The sequence below is a fragment of the Alnus glutinosa genome, chromosome 10 (assembly GCF_958979055.1).
Source record: "Alnus glutinosa chromosome 10, dhAlnGlut1.1, whole genome shotgun sequence".
Classification (NCBI taxonomy): Eukaryota; Viridiplantae; Streptophyta; class Magnoliopsida; order Fagales; family Betulaceae; genus Alnus; species Alnus glutinosa.
The window spans coordinates 26,848,252-26,872,483 of record NC_084895.1 but is presented as its reverse complement, the minus strand read 5'-3'; the positions used below and the strand labels follow the sequence as shown (position 1 = coordinate 26,872,483).

At 35.8% G+C, this 24,232-nt stretch overlaps 2 protein-coding genes and 1 pseudogene across 5 annotated transcripts; 1 reads left to right on the top strand and 2 right to left on the bottom strand.

Annotated features, from left to right (window-relative positions):
* The first annotated feature begins 91 nt into the window (after window positions 1-91).
* On the top strand, window positions 92-23,762 carry LOC133879948 (ubiquinone biosynthesis O-methyltransferase, mitochondrial). 3 transcript variants are annotated; one of them, XR_009902164.1, is made up of 10 exons: window positions 92-853; window positions 1,011-1,100; window positions 2,273-2,351; window positions 3,820-3,897; window positions 20,276-20,324; window positions 20,576-20,625; window positions 22,343-22,492; window positions 23,209-23,289; window positions 23,416-23,612; window positions 23,696-23,762. XR_009902164.1 is itself a non-coding variant. In XM_062318776.1 (9 exons), exons 1-9 carry the CDS (start codon window positions 582-584, stop codon window positions 23,521-23,523), a joined length of 957 nt encoding a protein of 318 aa, XP_062174760.1. In that variant the 5' UTR covers window positions 92-581; the 3' UTR covers window positions 23,524-23,762. The 3 variants fall into 3 exon arrangements, 2 of the variants coding, with proteins under 2 accessions (XP_062174760.1, XP_062174759.1); XM_062318776.1 differs by having other exon boundaries at window positions 23,416-23,762; XM_062318775.1 differs by lacking the exons at window positions 20,276-20,324; window positions 20,576-20,625; window positions 22,343-22,492; ... (1 more) ...; window positions 23,416-23,612; window positions 23,696-23,762 and adding exons at window positions 5,512-5,560; window positions 5,811-5,860; window positions 7,566-7,715; window positions 8,414-8,494; window positions 8,621-8,883 and having other exon boundaries at window positions 101-853.
* LOC133879947 (non-functional pseudokinase ZED1-like) lies at window positions 9,859-19,774 on the bottom strand. Of its 2 annotated transcripts, none has more exons than XM_062318773.1 (3): window positions 18,649-19,774; window positions 10,447-10,509; window positions 9,859-10,170 (listed from the first exon to the last, which is right to left on the bottom strand). In XM_062318773.1, the coding sequence occupies exons 1-2, from the start codon at window positions 19,671-19,673 to the stop codon at window positions 10,497-10,499; spliced, it is 1,038 nt and encodes a 345-aa protein (XP_062174757.1). In that variant the 5' UTR covers window positions 19,674-19,774; the 3' UTR covers window positions 9,859-10,170; window positions 10,447-10,496. The 2 variants fall into 2 exon arrangements, with proteins under 2 accessions (XP_062174757.1, XP_062174758.1); XM_062318774.1 differs by lacking the exons at window positions 9,859-10,170; window positions 10,447-10,509 and adding exons at window positions 14,990-15,190; window positions 15,800-15,862.
* Window positions 10,768-12,830, bottom strand: LOC133879945 (non-functional pseudokinase ZED1-like; annotated as a pseudogene).
* Window positions 23,763-24,232: the final 470 nt, after the last annotated feature.

The window sequence follows — 24,232 nt, the reverse complement described above, 5'->3', positions numbered from 1 at the left end:
CCCAGGCCCAAGTCCCTTCACTCTGTAATCACGGCCCAAGCCACTTGGACAGCCCAGTGGAGTTTTTTTGTTAACCCCCGTCTTCCACTGCCACGTAAACCCTTGCTTTGGCGCAAGTCTCTTCTAGCCTTCTAGGTTCTTTTCTTGTAACAAGGCATTGAAGATTCATGCGCAGACGATTTTGATTGGTGGGTTTGCTTCTGATTTGTATGATGGCAATACCATGATTGATATGCGTGTGAAATGCGGGCTTTTGGGTTGTGGGCGCAAAGTGTTTGACGAAATGGCTGAGAGGGATGTGGTTTGTGGGTATTTTTGGATCATCTTTCTTTTGTAAACCGTTTATGCAAACTACAACAATCTTCTAATTGGAGAAATGTTGAAAGGCCCTGAAGCAAATAACTTAACAAAAACATTATGAATATTAAAAACTTTCTTAGATTCTGTTTTATTTTGCTAACTAACACTTAAACACAAAGAAAGCAGATTTTTTTTAACAGGCAGCGGGGCCACAGATCAGGCCTTGGGCAGCAGCACTCGACTCTCCTATCCCATTCTCTCCGTCTTCGCTCGTCTCAGCCATGGCTTCCAAGCTCCTGAGCCATAGCCATCTCCGAGCCATATATTCCTCTAACAACCGCATTCGCTCTCCTCCGTTCCCAAACCCTACACGAGCCACGCGAGCGCTCCTCAACCTTAGGCCCTTCTCGGATGCTTCTTCTGCCTCACTGCCAGAGACGCCTCAGTCCCGCAATGACACCATAAACGACACCGGAATGGGAACTCCGTCTCCGTCTACGTCGTCTTTGAAAGAGCTCGAACTCGCTAAATTCGCCTCCATTGCCGAAACCTGGTCAGCTTTTAAACTTATTAATTTATTTTCAATTTCATTTTCGTGTTATTGTCTGTTTGGCTGGTGAGAGATATGGTGGGAAATTGAAAGAAATTTAGAACTTTGGAGCTTGACTAGTATGTATATAGAGAAGCATTTGATGCATTGTTATGATTAGGTGGGATTCTGAAGGTCCATTTAAACCATTGCATGTTATGAATCCTACAAGACTTGCTTTCATTCGCTCCACTCTTTGTCGACATTTCAGGTAAATTTTTGCCTGCTTTCTTCACTCTTTCTTCTTTTCATTATTATTATTGTTATATATACTTGGAAGCGTCAAATGTTGAGATATTGTGTCGTGGATCATTGAAGTGTCTTAGTTCTTATATATAAATATATGTATGCATCTGTGTATTGGTTTAGTTCAGTAGGATCTCCTCTTTGGCTTATTATCTGCTGCCTTAGATTCATCACCTACTTGTCTTGTCAATGCCTATGAAGTAGCATTTTCACTTTGGACATGCAATTTGATTACGCTGTCAATTAGTAGCTGACGTAGGAGTCAATTTTATCTGGTAGAAAGAGTAAAGGCTGTTAAATTTGTAGAGAACATGTGTTGTAGGCTCTTTAGGTAATTTATGATCTACTTAGTGAAAATTTCAAGAGGCTGCATTGATTCAATCAGCTCTTCCTGTTTCTCTCTTCATAGTGTCTTTCTGTTCTTTTATTCTTTTTTGCCTCTTCTTTTCCCATGGGCTACCTTCTTGTAATTATTCATGGGTTGCTAGGGGGAGGATTTTCAATACTTTTTTTTTTTTTTCATGTCTAAATCTTTTACTATATTCCTATATTTGGATAAATATATTATGTGATCCTTGTTCGGACAATATATAACAGCCTACTATCAAGACATTTATTGGCAATAAGAACCAAATCAAGGATATGCCTACCTCTTATGAAGGCACTCTGCGACTTGGAGATGATCTTCTCCATTACCATCCTAAGCCTGTTAACTAAGATCTTCTCCATTACTATCACACTATAGTGTCGTATAGCATGAAGTACTCAAATTGTAAACAACGTCCTGAGTTTGATTGTACCCTAAGAAATGGGTTGACAACTAGTTAGAGAATTTATATTCAACTTTGACTGTAGTATATGGTAAAAGGTTTTGTTCTTTGGTGTTTTATATTCTGGAATTAGTAGTACTTATATGTGTGTCAGGGGTTTTGTGACATATTTTGTCCTTTACATCTTCCATTTTTTGTTTTGCATATATGTTATGGAATGACAGTTATTTTTTACTTGACCAAACAACCAAACCCACCCCCCACCCCCCCCCCCCCCCCCCCAACACACACACCAAAAAAAAAAAAAGAAACACAAAAATATCCTCTCTTGCAATCTATAGATTCTGATTAGTTTTCCTCATTTCAGAAAGGATCCTAACAGCGCTAGGCCTTTTGAAGGACTAAAAATAGTTGATGTTGGTTGTGGAGGTGGAATTCTCTCGGAGGTATATTGTTTGTTATATACTACAAATATTTCAATTTCTTAAGTCTATTTTGGTTGGAGATCATTTTTAGCTGCAAGTACCATCTCAAAATTTGTTATTGGTAGGGACTATTTAGTTACATGACCTTTTATCGAGGACTTAAAATTTGTTGTATATTGCTTTCTATTCCTACAATTCATACTTACACCCCCCCCCCCTCAAATAATAATAATCCTACATTTTCTTGTGTGTGTGTGTGTATTAGTAGTCAAAGTTTAGGTCCCGTGTTGCATTTTTTACTCAACTTGATATAAGAAAGCTCCAAAATACCTAGTACTGAAAATCGGTTAGAAGAATGTTTCCCTTCTATGCACTCGATACCCAGGGTCATGTTGCCCTTCAAATCATATGCCATCATGGCTTTCATCACCTCTCATTGTGTGTTCTTTTCAACATTCTCTTGTCCTGTTTGCATGTATTCCTTGTCAAATTACCATATTGGTGCATTCACCAATCTCCAACTGTAGATGATGAACCATTTTTTACCACTTCCCCTCTTGTCCTTAATTGGCATCACTTTAGTCTCTGGCCAATGCAGTTGTTCCCTATCTATCTTTCTTTCTTTTCTTAATTTATTTATTTATTTTTTAGCACTCATTCACTTTAGCATCGTCATTTTGGTTGCATTTATATGGTTCTTAATGTTACTTGACAGCCCAATGTCTGGCACCTTCATGCACAGAATAATAATGTGATGTTTACAATGGCACAAAAAACTAGCATTTAATTACAAGACTGTGATGCACTATACATGTGCACTAGGGAAGTCACGTGAAAAGGAATCAAATGCTTATTAAAGTGTATGCCAACAATTAGAATGCAAATAGAATTGTGTGCTAACATTATAAGGATATAACTGTAGTAAAAGCCCAAACAAACTATTCGCACCTTGTACATTTTAGAGAGAGAAGCTCTCTAACCCTTCTTTCAAAATCTCCCGCCTCTATCTCTCTCTCTCTCCGCCTTCTGCGGCTGTTCCAGGGGAGGAGGGAAGAGCTTTGTTTCTTCCCCTCTTCCCTCCTCCCTTTCTCTTCTCTTCTTTCTCAATTTTTCTCTTCCCCTCTTCCTTCCTCCCTTCCTCTTCTCTTCTTTCTCAGGCCGTCCTCTGTGATGCTAGATCAATGCTTCTCCGTCGGCTTTTGGGTATTTTTTGTGAGTATTTTTTGGTTTCTCTTTATGGGCTAGCTAGGGTGTTCCTGTATGCTACCTGTGTACTTAGGGGCGCCTTACGCTTTTTTAATGAAATTTCTTACTTACCAAAAAGAAAAGAAAATGATATAACTGTAGTAGTTAATGCAATATTATGCTTCCTTACATCACATAAGTTTGTGTATACTGGTCATAGAATTCAGCTGTTTGTTTGTTTTTTTTTTTTTTTTAAGTTACGTGATATTTTCCTCGTATTTACTCTTTTCTTTTGCTTGTTCAGCCATTAGCTCGAATGGGAGCTACTGTAACAGGAGTTGACGCTGTGGACAAAAATATCAAGATTGCACGTCTACATGCGGTATGATCATTCTATGATTTGTACTATGATATCTAAACATAGTCTTTCTGGGCGGTCAAACCATTGGTACTCGCAATATTTTAAAAACACAGTCTATCTAAACACAGTCATTCTATTGGTATTCGCAATTTTTCAAAAACAAATAAGATTTTATCCAACTTTTTCTAATTTTGTTTCAGGAAGTCAAACCATCCAAACATAATTTCGAAAACAAATTCTATCAATATTCGCAATTTTTCAAAAAAGTCGCACACCCAAACATCCCATAATAGTATCCATATGTAGAGATGAATTTGAAAAGTAAAGGGTCACCAGATGCCAATATTTTCTTTCTGGGAGAGAGCTCTTTAGCATTTTTTGTTGTTAAGAATTGGTTCAGATTTGTTTTGGACTTTCTTTCTTTCTTCTTCTTATTTATTTATTTTTTGTTTTGTTTTGTTTTTTTTTTTTTTTTTGCACTCTTCCATCAACATGGCCAAAGATTGGCTGATTTTTGTGTCCGTAAGTGGACTCGGATTTGAAAAGTAACAAATTACTGATGCCTTCACACTATTCCATATTTGCTCAGGTAGAGAGGGATCAGAGAGAAATTGTGCATCTTCACAGTATAAACTTTCCATTGGAGCAGTTAGTTCTTTAGTAAATGTGTAATGGAGTTAGATTTTATGTAATTAGCCCAATTGTAACACTTTTGAAGAGCCTCCAGAGTAGCCAGCTCTGGTTATAGTACATCTTGGTTACTGGATCTAGTTATCATTGGGTTTATTCTAACATTTTTCTCCTCTGAGATTGTTGCTGCACTGCTTTGTCTCATACTCATAATATGCACGATAATGCAATCACTTGATAATATGTAAACATGGTTTTCAAATTTTTGCAGCTGCCCTTCACGATTCACCGTATGGTTTTGTACTTAAGTGGGCCGAAGGCGTCCTGCATATAATCTTAGCAATTACAACTCAATTTAACCATAATCCCAACTATTTGGGGTCAGCATATCATCTTAGAAGCTGAACCTATATTTTCTTGAAGCATATTGTCAAATTTGTTTTGTATTATAAAAGGTGTATGAATTATTTTCGAATATCATAAATATCTTGAATGATTATTCAATAACATTCTGAACTATCTGATGGTTGCTTCTCTCTCTCTCTCTCTCTCTCTCTCTCCATTTCTTTTTTCTCCGGGTATATTCTTGAATTTATCGGAGTAGAAGAAGTTAAGATTAAGTTTTCTTGTACTATTTCTAATAATTTTCTGATTAATTCTTGGGCTGCAAATGAGAAATAATTGTTGTACAAATTTTTTTCAAACCAACCATTGGATATATTTTCATGCATGTGAGTTCTACATATTCAATGGTTTATTTATTTATTTTTTTTAAAAAAGTTGTACAACAATCATTTCTCGCTGCAAATGGCTATTGGCAATAATTCCCGAATTTCCTGTTTAATTATTAGGTTCATTGGAGTTCTTACCAACTTGATTTAAATGAATTGTGCGTCTCCAAGCATAATTGTAATAAATTACTAGTTTTGGTGTTTAAAAGATTATATTTGTTTGTTCTTGTAAACTTGAGTATGTGGAAAGTTTTTAACATTACCTTCAGTACAGGATTTGGATCCAGTGACATCAACTATCGAATACCGTTGCACAACAGCCGGTACATGCCAACCTTGTTTATTTCCTCTCTGTCGTTCATATTTTCTGGTATTCCATTCCTATTTTGCTTTCAAAATGCATTGCTTCTCTGCATGTAAGCTCTTGCATCTTTTCAGTGGATGGTCACATCCCTTTGCAAGGGGACTAATTGGCCCATATGTGAGGACTAGGTAGCATAATTGACATTTTTTTGTTGTGTCTTGTTACTAAAATCTGGTAGCAAGCTTTTCTGAATCTGATTTTATTGGCAGAAACGTTGGTAGAGGAAGAAAGAAAATTTGATGCTGTGATTGCTCTAGAAGTATGTTCTCTCTCTCTCTCTCTCTCCTTTTTTGGGTGATATTGCAGCATACTGGGATGAATGTAAGCGATTAGGTGTACTTTTATCATTTATCTGCCCTGTTATTGTTATGGTAAGGCCAAATGATTGGTTGGTGCCTAACCGACTCAAATAATGAAAGGTTGAGTAGAAGTACATTTTTGCATGTTAAGGAGATAGGTGTTCTCTTGGACACAGACACCTCCTCAAATCTATTGATTGATATCATTATCACATTGTGAATCTTTGAAACGGAAGGTGTAAAACTTTGTATTTTTAGTTTTTTCAAATGTATTTATAACAAACATAGTAGATTGCCTCAAATGATGAAGTCAAGGTCATAAATAGTTTATGTAATGGAAGCATAAAATCATGCTCTACTAAGCTTCAATGCATCAAATAATGGACTAATAACATTGGAAACTGTAGCAAGATGACAGTGTACGCAGTTTTACCTCTACCTCATAAACGTGATGAAATCAACTTAGGTTGATGGTTGAATCAACTTTGTTTAGGGGTTGACCTATTAGTTTCTATGGTTTGGCTTGTGTTGGCTGCAGCTGACCCCTGCACAAAAGACAGCAAAAAGGCCTTAGCTGGCTAGCCAGTTGATGCAGTAACTCTTTTTTTGTCCAAAGGAGACAATAATAGATGTTCCAAGTCAGAAGAACAATAAAGCAATACAAAAATGTGAATCCTATTAAGAGGTTGAAACTGTTTCCCTTTCTTTTTCATTTGGGGGAGCCCCGGGCATGGGTTTCTTTTTTTTAGGGGGGGTGGGGAGGATACAAGACGTTTGAGGTTGGAACTCAAAATTTATGAGTTTCTGTGGTTCAAGAGATTTAAACATACAAATATGAGATTTTAATTTGATGGCAAGAATCCCCCTTACAAGAACTTTAAAAGACTATCTATATTGGGCTTGATGATATTAGAGGTAGATCAAACATTAAAGCAATAGAAAACTGTAGACAAATAGCGAGAGAATTGAGTTATTATTTGGCCATACAAGAGGATTGAAATTGGACTAGAAATTTTTGAGTTTCTGGGGTTAGGTAAAATCAGAATAGAAATCTGTAATTTTAATTGTATTTGGAGTCCCTTGCAAAGACTATATATACTACACTTTAAGGTACCCCATGAGACTAACCCCTGATACACACAGCGTTTTAATTTGACTTTGAAGCTTAATAAAAGTCAAAAGCTAGTAGCATGATTATTTATTTTTGAAAAAGAAGTAGAAGCACACTTATAGCCCAAAAACTAAAAGATTTTTTTTTTTTTTTTTTTTTTCTGATAAGTGGCTAAAAGACAATATTACAAAGCAGAAAGCAAGCATAAAGATTCAGCATGAAATTGCATCCTTCAGTGTGGAAGTCCTCTGTAGATACCGGATAAATAGCATAAATCACATCATTTAAATTTGGATTTTCCTTGAAAAGATAATATAAGTAACCGACTGTGAAATTGAATATGAAGAAGTATTTTGTGATGGTTGATGGGAACTTTATCGAAGGTTTACTAGTATTCCTGAAATTTTGGGTTGTTTGTCAGTATGCTTTTCTTCATGCTTGCTTCTCTACTGTGTATCTAGACTGTTTTGGACTTGCATCCAATATGTTTCTAAATTGAGTTTGCCTATTTTGAACCCATATCCAATATGTTTGCAATTGGAATTTTACTCAAGGTAATTGAGCACGTAGCAGATCCTGCTGAATTCTGCAAGTCTCTGGCAGCATTAGCTGTTCCTGATGGAGCAGCTGTGATATCAACAATTAACCGTTCTATGAGATCATATGCAACTGCCATTGTTGCAGCAGAGTACCTCCTCCGTTGGGTATAATTCTCTCAAATATAGCTTTTTTATTTTTATTTTTTTGATGGCCTCAAATAGAGCTTGTTAATTAGCCTTTTAGCAACTCTTACACTGTTGGATTAGTCAAGATTGTAGCAAATAATTTGCTACTTCAAAGAAATTCACATCTATTGAAGTGTCTGACCAAAAACAAAAGAATTGAAGAATGTACACCATGGTTCTTTCAAGTCTTAGTCATTCAATAATAACAGTCGTTTCTGTGTGGAAATAATGGATGCACTAGGAAGATCGTAAATTGTTTCATATTTAAAATGGTCTAACAGGAAAAAAAAAAAAAAAAAATCTACCTAATGTAGCATTCAGAATATGTCAAGATGGCATCATGATAGGCTTAGATTCCCCACATAGCTTTTGTTGCTAACTTGATAAGAAAATGAGTAGAAGGGAGACCTGCACCAGAAATTAGAAGGCAACCTCTCTCTAGGGAATACGTGATAGCAGGAAAGTAGGTACTGAAGCTTTGCTTCCAACTGTGGCTACTACATCATATTAATTGTTAGTAGTAATGTGGTAATGGGGAACTGTTTCCATATACTTGTGTTTAATTAATACCTTAAAAAATAAGTGATGGAGTTATTTATATTAGAATGCTCGACATCCTCATGTTTCCCTCCAATTAATTCACACTTCTTAGAGATAATAAACTTGTTATTTTACAGCTTCCCAGAGGTACACATGAGTGGTCAAGTTTTCTCACTCCCGAGGAACTAGTCCTGATCCTTCAACGTGCCAATATTAGTGTATGTAAAATAATTTAATTAATACATTATGATTTTTCATGAATTTCTGCTACATGGATTAATATTACTAATTAACCTCCGCACGTTTTAGTGAAGCTTGTTTGCTGTTTGGTTGGCTTTGTACAGGTCCGAGAGATGGCCGGATTTGTGTACAACCCCGTCACACGAAGATGGTCTCTATCCTATGATATTAGTGTAAATTTCATTGCTTTCGCTACGAAAAACAGTCAATAAGCAAACAAATTTCCTGGCTGAATGAAAATCTTGAACTTGTGTGTACAAAATAATGATGGGTAGGTAGTAGCAAAACGTTCCTGGCCCAATTTTATTTTTTTATTTTTTGGGTTTAAGCTAGGCTCGAACTTGGTAGAAAATTGCAAAACAAACAAGTTCGAGCTCGAGTCAAGCTTGTTTAACTTTTTAAAGCAATTTTGTTTATTGACATGTGAAAATAAAGAATCATTATTCATCTTTATAGTTTGCACGAGTTAGTTTCTCATTCCAAAGTCACTCATTAGCTTTTAGGGTTGTACAAACGGTTGTGATTATTCTCCCCTAACCGCAATCGCTTTAGGTGATTATCGTTTTTAAATAACCACAACTGTTAGATTGTTTAGCGGTTAACTACAACTGGTGGTTATGCGGTTAGTAAAGGCCGGTTATTAACTGCTAATCACTTTTCATAAAAATTCAAAACACATTTTGTGTTTTTTTTAGAAAAACCTATCTGGTCAAAATATGAGCAGCATATATTGACTTCATTTAGCATACAAGACTTTGTCAAATGTTGTTGTCTTGATCATTTTGATGAATCGGTGCAATTCTACTGATAGTCAATCCAGCTACTAGGAGCGCAAAAAAGTATGCCCACTTTATGCATGCCTACAAAATGGAAAGAGAAAGAAAGCGAGCTTGAGATACGATAGTGAGAAGAGAAAGTGTGAGCAACCCTTTTTTTGTCTTCTTTTCTTTTTCTTTTTCTCTTATTTTTATTTTGATTATAAGTTCTGTGGATAGTTGGTTCTCGTGTTTTGTTGAGTTTGAAGTCTTGTTGACTTTCACTTGTTTGTAGATTCTGTTCTAGTTTACTAGTCAGGCTGTATGTTGATGCTGCAGATTGTCTTCTGCATTTAGTCTTAGTTGTAAGGGCTTTTGAGTGAGCTGTTTTGGGCTTTCTCTTTGCCCATGGAATAGTTTGAACTAGATTTCTCTGGTGTGATTGTAGTTTGTGTTTGGTTTTATAAAGCTTCCATTCATCCACACACAAAAATAAATAAATAAAAAAAAAACCCAATTGTTATATTTGTAAATTTCAGATTAATGAGGAATCTTGCTAGGTAGGACATTCAAACAAAGATCAGCTCGTTGTAAAAATTACTTAAGAACATAGGCTATCCAAAAGTCAATAAAAACAGCAGAAGAATAGTATCCAAGTGGTCTTTAATCAAACGCAAAACACCTTAAACAACAAGGATTTTACTAGGACTATGAACTCCTACAACAGAATGTGCATCAGAACAAGACGTATCGTCCAGCCCTGAACCATCTTGTCATTTTGTTCAATCACCTTTAAAAGCTTCTTCCTCTTCTGGCACCCGCTTGAATTTCAATTATTGAACTTTACGACCACAAAGCAATCAAGAGTTTCAAAGAAAGTACAAAGTTCCTATGATGAGCTGTGGAAAAAACAGAAAGTACAAAGTTCAGAAGTAGAAAACATAGCCACCAATTGCAATTTCAAAATGTAATCACTGAATATGACTCTTGCAACTACACCTCCAATCCTAAAGCTTTATTTCTAACTCAATTTAACTTTGCACAGAAGGCACCCTGTTTAACTGATATATGTATACATGTGACTCGCCATCGTCCAAACCAACAATTCGCATGATAATATTGTGGGTGATAACTGATGTATGTATACATGTGTGCATTCATAAAAATAAACATACCTAAGCCATTGGCATCAGAGCCCGGCATGATCTTCAGCCTTTTGCATGAGTCAATGAACAATCCTGTAACAAACCAAGTTACTGTGAGAGTTAGGAACATACTCTGCAGCATGACAGAATAACTTCAGTTCATCAACTATAGAAACAGTTTATTCAATATAAATATTAATATGTAATCATTTTCACAAGATTATGCACCTTAAATATTTGTGGATTCTAATTTACCCTACACGTGAATTATTTGACTTGAGACTTTCAAGCTAACAAGTTTCAATAGGTCTTTTGTTTTTCTTCTTTTAAAAAGATAAGAGTAAATTGAAATTACAAAAACGGAATCAACTAGATTCAAGTTAAACTCAGACAGAATGAAGATGTCAATGGTACACAGACTTAAATTTCAAGTGAAACAGGCTTAAAATCAATTATAAAATCAACTAATCAAGTGAGAAAAGAATCATGCGATGGACCTCTCAATCCGCCTGAGTTCTTTCGTAACATCCACCATCGTCGGCCTTATCTCTGGATCGTACTCTATGCATGTGAGAGCAAGCTGCCACATAGCTTGCAATTGCTGCTCCAAACCAACTCCTCCTTCCTCTTCTAGGATTGCAGGATCCACAATCTCATTTAGAGCATGGTTTCTTACGTGATCTACTAACATATGATCGTCATTTCCTCGATTAGTATCAACCGACTGCTGTCCAGTTAAAATCTCTAATAGAACTATACCGAAGCTATAGACATCAGTTTTCTCTGTTATCTTATTTGTACTAAAATAGCTAGGGCATAAGAAACCCATAGTCCCCTTCCACGTGAGTTTCACCCTCGGGAATTGAAATACAAAGTGAAAAACTTGAGAGTTTGGGAACATCATGCTGGTCTAATAAGATATTTCGCGGTTTTATATCTCTATGGATGATGGGTCTGGAGAAGCCAGTGTGGAGATACGCAATTGCATGAGCAATCTGTCTTGCAATCTTTAACCTGCTTTGCCACAACATGGGCGTACCTTGTCGTTTAGAGATATAAATTTGATCGGCAAGGACTCCATTTTGAGCATATTCAAACACTAAACTCGGAATTGAAGTATCGAGACAGCATCCTACCAATTTTAGAATATTTTTGTGAGCGCTCGCCTTTGCAGAAATACCTATATCCATTAGGGCCTCGTCCAGCTTGCGCTTATAACGAGCATCATATCTATACGTCTTAATGGAAAGTATTCGGCCTTCAAAAGAACCCTTACACAGTGTATGCCACCCATCTTTAAATAGAATGAGGCGTTCATCAAAGTTATTGGTTGCCAAGACAAGCTGTTGGTAGGAGAAGGTACGGATGGGAATAGGCCTGCCATTACAACAGGCAACCAGCTTCTCCAATACAAGCCCTCCATTTTCTAGAAATGCTCTCTTTCTCTCTCTCTCTTCTTCTCTCATTTTCCGGCCAGGATCTACAAGAGCAGCAGCAATCTTCAGCTTCTTCAGTAGCATGCTTCCCATTCGATCTCTCTCTCTCTCTCTGTCTCCCCGCTCTGCAAGGCTTGAAATGTTCTCTCTCTCTCTCTCTCTCTCTCTCTCTCTCTCTCTCTCTCTCTTCTTCTCTCTTTTTCCCCGGCGACGATCTACAAGAGCAGCAGCAATATTCAGCTTCTTCAGTAGAAGCATGCTTCCCTTTCGATCTCTCTCTGTCTCCTCGCTCTGCAGGGCTTGAAATTAAGTGGCCTTACTTTAATCCCATTTCCCCTTTGCGTCCGCAAAAGTAAATTAGGGTTGATTTCGTGGAAAGTAAGCGGAGCCTTCCTGGCCTCATCAACGCGTTAACCTGTTAAAAACGAGGAAATTCAGTCTCACTAACAATTAAAAACAAATGCTCTCTCTCTTGAGTCTTGTCCACCAAAGTAGAAGGAAATTTCGTAGAAAAGGGAATTTGGAGTTTAGCACCACCGTGTTGGTCCCAGTAATATCACTTTAAATTAAAGGTGATTTGAATGATTTGTTGGGATCAAAATTACAAAAATTGCCCCGTATATATCACGTACAGCATTAGCTTTCCAAAGCCAAAAGCAACAACTATGTACAGGGACACGTCGAGCTGCAACTCGTACAACTATGGCGACGCTCAGTACTGGAACGCGCGGTACATCCAGGAGGAAGGCTCTTTCGACTGGTACCAGCGCTACACTGCTCTACGCCCTTTCGTTCGCAAGTACATCCCCACCTCCTCTCGGGTCCTCATGGTCGGCTGTGGCAATGCCGGTAACTTTCCCTTCTTTTTCCTGGCCGTTATAGGTTTTTAGCTGTTTGGTTGCTGGGTTTGTGAGAAAAATATGAGAAATGAAAAGAAACAAATTTTTGGTTTTTGGGATTTGGGTTACCGAATTTTCTCCAAATCATTCAACTAATTCCAAACTCGATTGTGGACTTGCCAATCAGTGCCGATAACCCCAAGTACTTGTCATATGTGTGCGTAGCTTGAATACCAGAAATCTCAAGAATTTGCTTCCTAACCTCCTGATCGGTACTCCTACTGAAAAAGATCGGCATTTTTTTTCTTAAGCCTTTTCATAAATATCCAGCAAGCTAGTCAACCTGCATCATTCCAAAGAGTTTGCCTTGCAAAATAGTAAGCTATCATTAGCAAAAAAAAAAGAATTGATTCCACGTTAGATTTTTTTTTGGAAATTAGAACACCTAATAAAACTCATGTGCAATCCACATTGTGAATGAGCAAATTCAAAGTCTCAACAAAAATGATAAAAAAGATAAAGAGATAAGGGGTCCTATTGCCTTATTCCTCTGAATGGAACAATACTCCCTATTTGTTGTCTATTGACAGTGATGGAATATGAGACAGTACTAATACAAGTCCGAACATTTCCAACAGAAGAGGTAAATGGTTCATAATAGTTAAATTTGACTATTATGAGCCATTTTTCGTCTACAATAGAATAAGCAAAATATATTTTTTTCATTCTAGTGTGAATAGTAAATAAGCTCTTCTGCCTATTTACCATTCACATTACAAAGAGTTTTTTATTATTTTATCTCCCTTTCCTTCTTTCTCTTTCTCTCTCTCCCTATTTCTTTCACATTTTTTCTCGCAAAAAATAATATTTAAATGCAAATAAATACCAGAATAGAGAATCTGTTAGAGAGAATATAAAAATAGTAGTAGCTAAAATAAAGAGGAGTACTTTTTCAACAATTACTTTGACTGTTATTGCTGAAGATGCTCTCGTAACTAACCTTTAACAATGATCAAAATGGAGTAGCATAGCTATTACAATGGACTAAAATGACATAGACTGCTTGATATATCATGTTTTAATATATATATTTTTCACATTAATATGATTGGTATTGATGGGGCAATCTATGATCTTCATCAAAATTTTCGACAAAAGGGTATAGGGACATATTTGTAAATTTTGCTTATCACATAGGCCTGTTTGAAATCTCATTTCCTCTTCTTTTCACTTCTTCTAAAAAAAACATTTATTTCAAAATATTCTTAATTTTTTTTTTTTTACTTTTTATATCACATCAACACTTTTTTTTATTACTTTTTAAATAAAAAACTCACTACAATACAAATTTTTTTTTTTTTCACTTTTTCATATAAATTATTTTAACTTTATATCACATCAATTATATTTTCTAATCATTAAAAAAAATTCCCAAAGCGAAAGGGAGGAGAAAGGGGATTTTGGGACCATAGTGATTGGAGTCACTTTTTTTACCCCAATGAGTTATTTACAACTTAAGTGAAACTCCATGAGCAAATTTACATTTTCCCCTAAAAATAATGAATTTCTTTTAACAAAGTTCATCACTCCTGTTATACTGACTCAACTGTTTGTTTGTTTACAACATATATCAGAAATAGAAACAGGTGCATTGAATTTTACATTGAGGGTAAAAAGACACGTACAGCAGACAGCAGTACAATAATGGATACAAATTATTGAGAAAGCTTCATTCAATCGAGTTGGCAGTGTCAATAATGTTGAGTCACGCTCTTATGAATTTCGGTGGCTGTCCAACTACTAAAAGGAGTTGAGATGAAGAATATAATAAAGGCAATTAGAGAATGACAGATCAGAACTTTTCTCAAAATAGAGTGCTCTTTCTTTTGAAGCACTGGTTGAAGGGTAGAAATCACAAATCATAGATAATGAAGATAAACAATTATTTGTGGAAATGGGGCGAGCGCAAACGCGACGAGAACAGTTTGGCAAAACAGAGACGATTTACTCGTCATTTTAAATACATTGAAAAGTGGCATAGTAAATTTTTTTTTTTAAAAAAAAAATATGAACTCTACTAACCTTTAATATGATAATACATTAACCCATTATGCATAATTATATTATTGACCTTGACAGTAGTTGTTTACATTAAGAGTTGATGATTTATCACTTATAAAAAAATAAAAATAAAAATCTTCATTCCCATTTTTTGGTAACCAAACAATATTCTTATTAGGGCCCTACGGAACCAAAAATTTAGTAAAAAACTTTGCTTTAGTTGACTTAAATTTTCATTTCCCACAACAAAAATATACGCAAACTCAACATTTTTAGGTCACTTTTTTCTCCTCCCAATTTTCTCACTTGTCCCACAAAATTATGACAACACGTGATACAATAGCTCATTTGATATGATAGCACACTGGCCCATTACGCATAATTATTGACTCATACAGAGCTAGCTATTTGTTTACATTGCCATTTGATCATTTATCACTGCAAAAAAAAAACACACACACACGCAAAGATATCAGAACTAGAAACAGTTGGCAATTTTAAGAGAATTTTTGGTAGTTGGCAAGTAGTTGGCAATAAGCAATAGTAATTAAAGAGTTTCTGGCAATATGAAGCAATAGTAAATTCTCTTAATTCCACATCAAGATAAGAGAATTTCAAGTAGATAGTAATTTTAAAAGAGCTTTTAATCTCCACTAACAGTCTGAACCGATAGTAATTTATCTTCTATTTCCAAGTCTGAGTAGTGTAAGTTTCCTATTTTAAGGTTGATCTTCGAATAAAAGGCATGCATAATGATAAAGTTATCCCAAACTTAATTAGTATTTGACAAAAAGGCTTATGATCCTCCAAATTCATATTGCTAATTCTTTCAAGTCTAATTGATTAAATATTCATTTGATCGGAGGTAATGTTTATTTATGGGTAAATAAATAATTTTATTTTGTTGCCACGAAGTAAATAAATTTTTTAGAATCATGAACCAGTATATATATATATATATGTTCCTCTCAATTTCTATTGAATGATAATATTGTGGGTGATAACTGATGTATGTATACATGTGTGCATTTATAAAAATAAACATACCTAAGCCATTGGCATCAGAGCCCGGCATGATCTTCAGCCTTTTGCATGAGTCAATAAACAATCCTGTAACAAACCAAGTTACTGTGAGAGTTAGGAACATACTCTGCAGCATGACAGAATAATCTTCAGTTCATCAACAATAGAAACAGTTTATTCAATATAAATATTAATATGTAATCATTTTCACAAGATTATGCACCTTAAATATTTGTGGATTCTAATTTACCCTACACGTGAATTATTTGACTTGAGACTTTCAAGCTAAGAAGTTTCAATAGGTCCTATATATGGTTGCTCAAATAAAAGATAAATACTGCCATTAAAATATTTCCAGCAGAAAACATTTTACGCCGAAACAAACGGAGGTTGTTCAAAAGTTTCCACAATGTAAAAAGAGGACAAATGTCTTATTTTCTCTTTTATTGACCGGAGGAGAATGGAGAGAGTGAGAAGGTTAATATTGTGACTAGGATATATGATCATCAAAATAACTTGTCTTGATTTTTGGGAAGCCAATCAAAGATAATGTGTATAGTACTCTAGTGTTTGAAGGATTGTGCATGCTGTTTAGCTCCATGTTGAGCGCACACTGAAATACGACCACTATCTTGGATGAAACTTAAACACCAAGCACTGGATCAGTGACTTCTGAACATAGAATCCAAATCTTTTCGACACCCTCGATTACACATAAATGATGTGATCACAAGAGATAATAAGCACTAGTGGATTCTCCCACAGTATGTAATAAGTTTAGAACAAAAACAACAAATACGCTTCAAAACATATCACACATAATTGATGAGATCACAAGATAATAAGATCAATTAAGTTCTAAAAACTGCAATAATATCAAATTCAACTGCATAATTAACTTTTGTTTCCTTAGTTTTCTCGGCCACCAAACAATTAGCAAAAAAGAAAAACAAGCAGAAGAGGGGGTGGGGGGAGAGGATTCAACTTAAACTCAAACTGAATGAAGATGTCAAGAGTATACAGAATCAGATTTCAAGCTAAACGAGCCTCAAAATCAAGAATATAATCAACTATTAAAATATATAAATTGACCCATGATGGACAGAGGAACTTAGATGGACCAAGTGAGAAAATTTTCTTGCGATGGATTTCTCAATCCACCTGAGTTCTTTTCTAACATCAATCATATTTGGCCTTAACTCCAAATTCTCATCTATACACATGGGAACAAGCTGCAACACAACATTTAACTGTTGCTCTACACCAATTCCTCCTTCCTCTGCCAAGATTAGAGGATCCACAATTTTATTTATAGCTTTGTTTCTTATGCCATGTACTAAGTTCCAATGATTTGGAGTCGTTCGGAACATATACTGAGAACATTGTCTAGTTAAAAGATCTAATACAAGTTTTCCAAAGCTATAGACGTCAGTCTCCATGCCCTTAATAGCATAGTTGGGACATAGAAACCCATCATCTACTTTTACTTGAATTTCACACATTGAACTTGGCAACCGCAAAGCAATCAAGAGTTTCAAAGACTAGCTAGTTCCAATTCGTGGATTTCTCCATGGCCTTGGGAGCTATTGCATTTGATGTAATTACTGATAAGGCATTAACTTATAGAATACACAGTACTATAGACATCATAGTGAACTCCGGACCAATCATATAAAATAAGACTACAAAGTTGAAGCAGTCCTACCTAATTTGCATGTGAAAATGCAGCAATTACTCGTCCCAACCATACTAAATTCAAAGGTAATAATAATTCTTTCAACTACATCTCCAAACCCAAACTTCATTTCTAACTCAATGTAACTTTGCACACATTCTGGCCTGTCCATGGTGCAGAACCTACCAATCCTAGGTTACCACTATGCTTATAAAGCTTCAAATCCTTAAAAGGGAAAATATGTTTATTGTTGGACGTGCAAATCCTCCTCTACTAGCAGCTCTATTGAAAGTAAATTCAGAAAGCATCCAATAACCAAATTTTGACAGTTCTTGTCAAACTTTCCTTCTTGTGTTTTTTTTTTTTTTTTTTCATTTCTACATTCTTTCTATAAGTCTTATAATATGGCAAAATTAGGAAGAACGCTAAGTTGTTCATTTCATAGTCTGTGTCACCTCAAATCCATTGAGCAAGATATAAGTATAATAAGAAGCTCGCATTAGGATTGTTGTTACCAAAACTCCATTAACCCATGTATTTTAAGATTATAAACCTTAAGATTGCAATTACTGAACTCCATACTATTTTCTGTTGTTTTTCAAAGGCATACTACCATTAAAATAAAGCTAAAATAATATCACACTTTGGCAAAACAGCTGGACATCTTCCAAGAGCAGTTGATAGTTTTTGAAGCGTAGACTCTGTTCTAAGATAGAGAGCACCATCCACGCTCACCTTCACAGAAAGACCATCAGGACTTGGTTTTCCATAAATGAACTTTTTCAGTTATCTTTATCTATCCTATTGTATGCTATATAATAATTACCGAAACCTTTATTAAGCACCCAAAAAAGAAAACATAGATGCCATTAAACATTATCATATTCTACCCAATGTACCCAATATGAAAGTTTATAACAAAGACAACAAATAGGCTTCAAAACATACACATCAAACAAAAATGAAGCTCTAAACACTAAAATGATATCAAATTCAACTGCATAATTAACTTTTGTTTTTCTTCTTATAAAAAGATAAGAGATAATCGAAAATTACAAAAACGGAATCAACTAGATTCAAGTTAAACTCAAACAGAAAGAAGATGTCAATGGTACACAGACTTAAATTTCAAGTGAAACAGGCTTAAAATCAATCATAAAATCAACTAATCAAGTGAGAAAAGACTCATGCGATGGACCTCTCAATCCGCCTGAGTTCTTTCGTAACATCCACCATCGTCGGCCTTATCTCTGGATCGTCCTCTATGCATGTGAGACCAAGTTGCCACACAGCTTGCAATTGCTGCTCCAAACCAGCTCCTCCTTCCTCTGCTAGGATTGCCGGATCCACAATCTCATTCATGGCACGTTTACTCAAGTATACTTTCAAAGGTTGATATTCATCTTCATCTCCTTGAAGATATTCAACTGGATACCGTCCAGTTAAAAGCCCTAATAGAACCATACCGAAGCTATAGACATCATTTTTCTCTGTTATCTTTTTTGTCGAAATATAGCTAGGGCATATGAAACCCCCAGTCCCACACACCTCATCTTCCACGTGAGTTTCACCCTCAGGAATTGAAATAGAAAGTGAAAAATCTGAGAGTTTGGGAACATCATGCTGGTCTAATAAGATATTATACGGTTTTATATTTCTATGGATGATGGGTCTGGAGAAGCCAGTGTGGAGATACGCAATTGCATGAGCAATCTGTCTTGCAATCTTTAACCTTCTCTGCCACAACATGGGCGTACCTTGTAGTTGAGAGACATAAATTTGATCGGCAAGGACTCCATTTTGAGCATATTCAAACACTAAACTCGAAATTGAAGTCTCGAGACAGCATCCTACCAATTTTAGAATATTTTTGTGAGCGCTCGCCTTTGCAGAATTACCTATATCCATTAGGGCCAAGTCCTTCTTGCGAGCATCATACGTCTTAATGGAAAGTATTCGGCCTTCAAAAGAACCCTTGTACAGTGTATACCACGAATCTTGAAGTAGAATGAGGCGTTGATCAAAGTTATTGGTTGCCAAGACAAGCTGTTGGTAGGAGAAGGTACGGATAGGAATAGGCCTGCCATTACAACAGGCAACCAGCTTCTCCAATACAAGCCCTCCATTCTCTAGAAATGCTCTCTTTCTCTCTCTCTCTTCTTCTCTCTTTTTCCGACGATGATCTACAAGAGCAGCAGCAATATTCAGCTTCTTCAGTAGCATGCTTCCCTTGCGATCTCTCTCTCTCTCTGTCTCCCCGCTCTGCAGGGCTTGAAATTAAGTGGCCTTTCTTTAATCCCATTTCCCCTTTGCGTCCGCAAAAGTAAATTTGAACTAATTTCAAGCCCATACCAAATCAAACGCGTAGAAGGAAATTTCGTGGGAAAGGGAATTTGGAGTTTAGCACCACCGTGTTGGTCCCACTAATATCACTTTAAATTAATGGTGATTTGACCGATTTGTTGGGATCAAAATTACAAAAATTGCCCCGTATATATGAAGGGCTTTACATAGCATGCTTTACTTATATTTTAGTTACAATATTCGTAAAAAAAAAAAAAAAAAAAAATTCAAGGTAGGATCACAAATTGGGGGCATTAGTGGAACATACCTCTCTTGGAGCAAATTTTCCAAGCAGAAATAATTCCCGAATTTCCTGTTTAATTATTAGGTTCATTGGAGTTCTTACCAACTTGATTTCAATGAATTGTGGGTAACCGAGCTTAATTGTAATAAATTACAAGTATTGGTGTTTAAAAGATTAGATTTGTTTGTTCTTGTAAACTTGAGTATGTGGAAAGTTTTTAACATTACCTTCTGTACAGGATTTGGATCCAGTGACATCAACTATCGAATACTGTTGCACAACAGCCGGTACATGCCAACCTTGTTTATTTCCTCTCTGTCGTTCATATTTTCTGGCATTTCATTCCTATTTTGCTTTCAAAAGGCATTGCTTCTCTGCATGTACGCTCTTGCATCTTTTACAGTGGATGGTCACATCCCTTTGCAAGGGGACTAATTGGCCCATATGTGAGGACTAGGTAGCATAATTGACATTTTTTTGTCGTGTCTTGTTACTAAAATCTGGTAGCAAGCTTTTCTGAATCTGATTTTATTGGCAGAAACGTTGGTAGAGGAAGAAAGAAAATTTGATGCTGTGATTGCTCTAGAAGTATGTTCTCTCTCTCTCTCTCCTTTTTTGGGTGATATTGCAGCATATTGGGATGAATGTAAGCGATTAGGTGTACTTTTATCATTTATCTGCCCTGCTATAGTTATGGTAAGGCCAAATGATTGGTTGGTGCCTAACCGACTCAAATAATGAAAGGTTGAGTAGAAGTACATTTTTGCATGTTAAGGAGATAGGTGTTCTCTTGGACACAGACACCTCCTCAAGTCTATTGATTGATATCATTATCACATTGTGAATCTTTGAAACGGAAGTTGTAAAACTTTGTATTTTTAGTTTTTTCAAATGTATTTATAACAAACATAGGAGATTGCCTCAAATGGTGAAGTCAAGGTCATAAATAGTTTATGTAATGGAAGCATAAAATCATGCTCTACTAAGCTTCAATGCATCAAATTATGGACTAATAACATTGGAAACTGTAGCAAGATGACAATGTACGCAGTTTTACCTCTACCTCATAAACGTGATGAAATCAACTTAGGTTGATGGTTGAATCAACTTTGTTTAGGGGTTGACCTATTAGTTTCTATGGTTTGGCTTGTGTTGGCTACAGCTGACCCCGGCACAAAAGACAGCAAAAAGGCCTTAGCTGGCTAGCCAGTTGATGCAGTAACTCTTTTTTTGTCCAAAGGAGACAATAATAGATGTTCCAAGTCAGAAGAACAATAAAGCAATACAAAAATGTGAGTACTATTAAGAGGTTGAAACTGTTTTCCCTTTTCTTTTTTTTTTCATTTGGGGGAGCCCCAGGCATGGGTTTCTTTTTTTGGGGGGGGGGGGGGGGGAGGATACAAGACGATTGTGGTTGGAACTCAAAATTTATGAGTTTCTGTGGTTCAAGAGATTTAAACATACAAATATGAGATTTTAATTTGATGGCAAGAATCCCCCTTACAAGAACTTTAAAAGACTATTTAAATTGGGCTTGCTGATATTAGAGGTAGATCAAACATTAAAGCAATAGAAAACTGTAGACAAATAGCGAGAGGATTGAGTTATTATTTGGCCATACAAGAGGATTGAAATTGGACTCCAAATTTTTGAGTTTCTGGGGTTAAGTAAAATCAGAATAGAAATCTGTAATTTTAATTGTATTTGGAGTCCCTTGCAAAGACTATTGAAAGACTATATATACTACACTTTAAGATACCCCATGAGACTAACCCCTGATACACAGCGTTTTAATTTGACTTTGAAGCTTAATAAAAGTCACAAGCTAGTAGCATGATTATTTATTTTTGAAAAAGAAGTAGAAGCACACTTATAGCCCAAAAACTACAAGACTATTTTTTTTTTGATAAGTGGCTAAAAGACAATATTACAATGCAGAAAGCAAGCATAAAGATTCAAGGCTTCTTCAGCATGAAATTGCATCCTTCAGTGTGGAAGTCCTCTGTAGATAATGGATAAATAGCATAAATCACATCATTTAAATTTGGATTTTCCTTGAAAAGATAATATAAGTAACCGACTGTGAAATTGAATATGGAGTGTTTTGTGATGGTTGATGGGAACTTTATCGAAGGTTTACTAGTATTCCTGAAATTTTGGGTTGTTTGTCAGTATGCTTTTCTTCATGCTTGCTTCTCTACTGTGTATTTAGACTGTTTTGGACTTGCATCCATTATGTTTCTAAATTGTGTTTGCCTATTTTGAACCCATATCCAATATGTTTGCAATTGGAATTTTACTCTAGGTAATTGAGCACGTAGCAGATCCTGCTGAATTCTGCAAGTCTCTGGCAGCATTAGCCGTTCCTGATGGAGCAGCTGTGATATCAACAATTAACCGTTCTATGAGATCATATGCAACTGCCATTGTTGCAGCAGAGTACCTCCTCCGTTGGGTATAATTCTCTCAAATATAGCTTTTTTATTTTTATTTTTTGATGGCCTCAAATAGAGCTTGTTAATTAGCCTTTTAGCAACTCTTACACTGTTGGATTAGTCAAGATTGTAGCAAATAATTTGCTACTTCAAAGAAATTCACATCTATTGAAGTGTCTGACCAAAAACAAAAGAATTGAAGAATTTACACCATGGTTCTTTCAAATCTTAGTCATTCAATAATAACAGTCGTTTCTGTGTGGAAATAATGGATGCACTAGGAAGATCGTAAATTGTTTCATATTTAAAATGGTCTAACCGGAAAAAAATCTACCTAATGTATAGCATTCAGTATATGTATGCGAAATCAGGCCGGGTCAAGATGGCATCATGATAGGCTTAGATTCCCCACATAGCTTTTGTTGCTAACTTGATAAGAATGAGTAGAAGGGAGACCTGCACCAGCAATTAGAAGGCAACCTCTCTCTAGGGAATATGTGATAGCAGGAAAGTACGTACTGAAGCTTTGCTTCCAACTGTGGCTGCTACATGATATTAATTGTTAGTAGTAATGTGGTAATTAATGTGGAACTGTTTCCATATACTTGTGTTTAATTAATACCTTAAAAAATAAGTGATGGAGTTATTTATATATTAGAATGCTCGACGTCTTCATATATGTTTCCCTTCAATTAATTCACGCTTCTTAGAGATAATTAAACTTGTTATTTTACAGCTTCCCAGAGGTACACATGAGTGGTCAAGTTTTCTCACTCCCGAGGAACTAGTCCTGATCCTTCAACGTGCCAATATTAGTGTATGTAAAATAATTTAATTAATACATTATGATTTTTCATGAATTTCTGCTACATGGATTAATATTACTAATTAACCTCCGCACGTTTTAGTGAAGTTAATTTGCTGTTTGGTTGGCTTTGTACAGGTCCGAGAGATGGCTGGATTTGTGTACAACCCCGTCACACGAAGACGGTCTCTATCCGATGATATTAGTGTAAATTTCATTGCTTTCGCTACGAAAAACAGTCAATAAGCAAATAAATTTCCTGGCTGAATGAAAATCTTGAACTTGTGTATACAAAATAATGATGGGTAGGTAGTAGCAAAACGTTCCTGGCTCAATTTTATTTTTTTATTTTTTGGGTTTAAGCTAAGCTCAAACTCGGTAGAAAATTGCAAAACAAACAAGGTTGAGCTCGAGTCAAGCTTGTTTAACTTTTTAAAGCAATTTTGTTTATTAACATGTGACAATAAAGAATCATTATTCATCTTCATGGTTTGCACTAGTTTCTCATTCCAAAGTCACTCATTAGCTTTTAGAGTTGTACAAGCGGTTGTGATTATTTCCTCCTAACCGCAATCGCTTTAGGTGATTATCGTTTTTAAATAACCACAACTGTTAGATTGTTTAGCGGTTAACTACAACCGGTGGTTATGCGGTTAGTAAAAGCCAGTTATTAACTGCTAATCACTTTTTGTAAAAATTCAAAACACATTTTGTTTTATTTAGAAAAGCCTAATCTGGTCACATATATTGACTTCATTTAGCATACAAGACTTTGTCAAATGTTGTTGTCTTGATCATTTTGATGAATCGGTGCAATTCTACCAATAGTCAATCCAGCTACTAGGAGCGCAAAAAAGTATGCCCACTTTATTCATGCCTACAAAATGGAAAGAGAAAGAAAGCGAGCTTGAGATACGAGAGTGAGAAGAGAAAGTGTGAGCAACCCTTTTTTTCT

What these genes read in the sequence shown, in the direction of transcription:
- LOC133879947 (XM_062318773.1), bottom strand. Translation starts at nt 19,673, where the DNA reads ATGCTACTGAAGAAGCTGAATATTGCTGCTGCTCTTGTAGATCATCGT.
- LOC133879948 (XM_062318776.1), top strand. Translation starts at nt 582, where the DNA reads ATGGCTTCCAAGCTCCTGAGCCATAGCCATCTCCGAGCCATATATTCC. An exon ending in AGATTGCACGTCTACATGCG is followed by an intron (nt 3,898 to 20,275) that starts GTATGATCATTC and finishes CCTTCTGTACAG; the next exon opens with GATTTGGATCCAGTGACATC. An exon ending in ATGCTGTGATTGCTCTAGAA is followed by an intron (nt 20,626 to 22,342) that starts GTATGTTCTCTC and finishes ATTTTACTCTAG; the next exon opens with GTAATTGAGCACGTAGCAGA.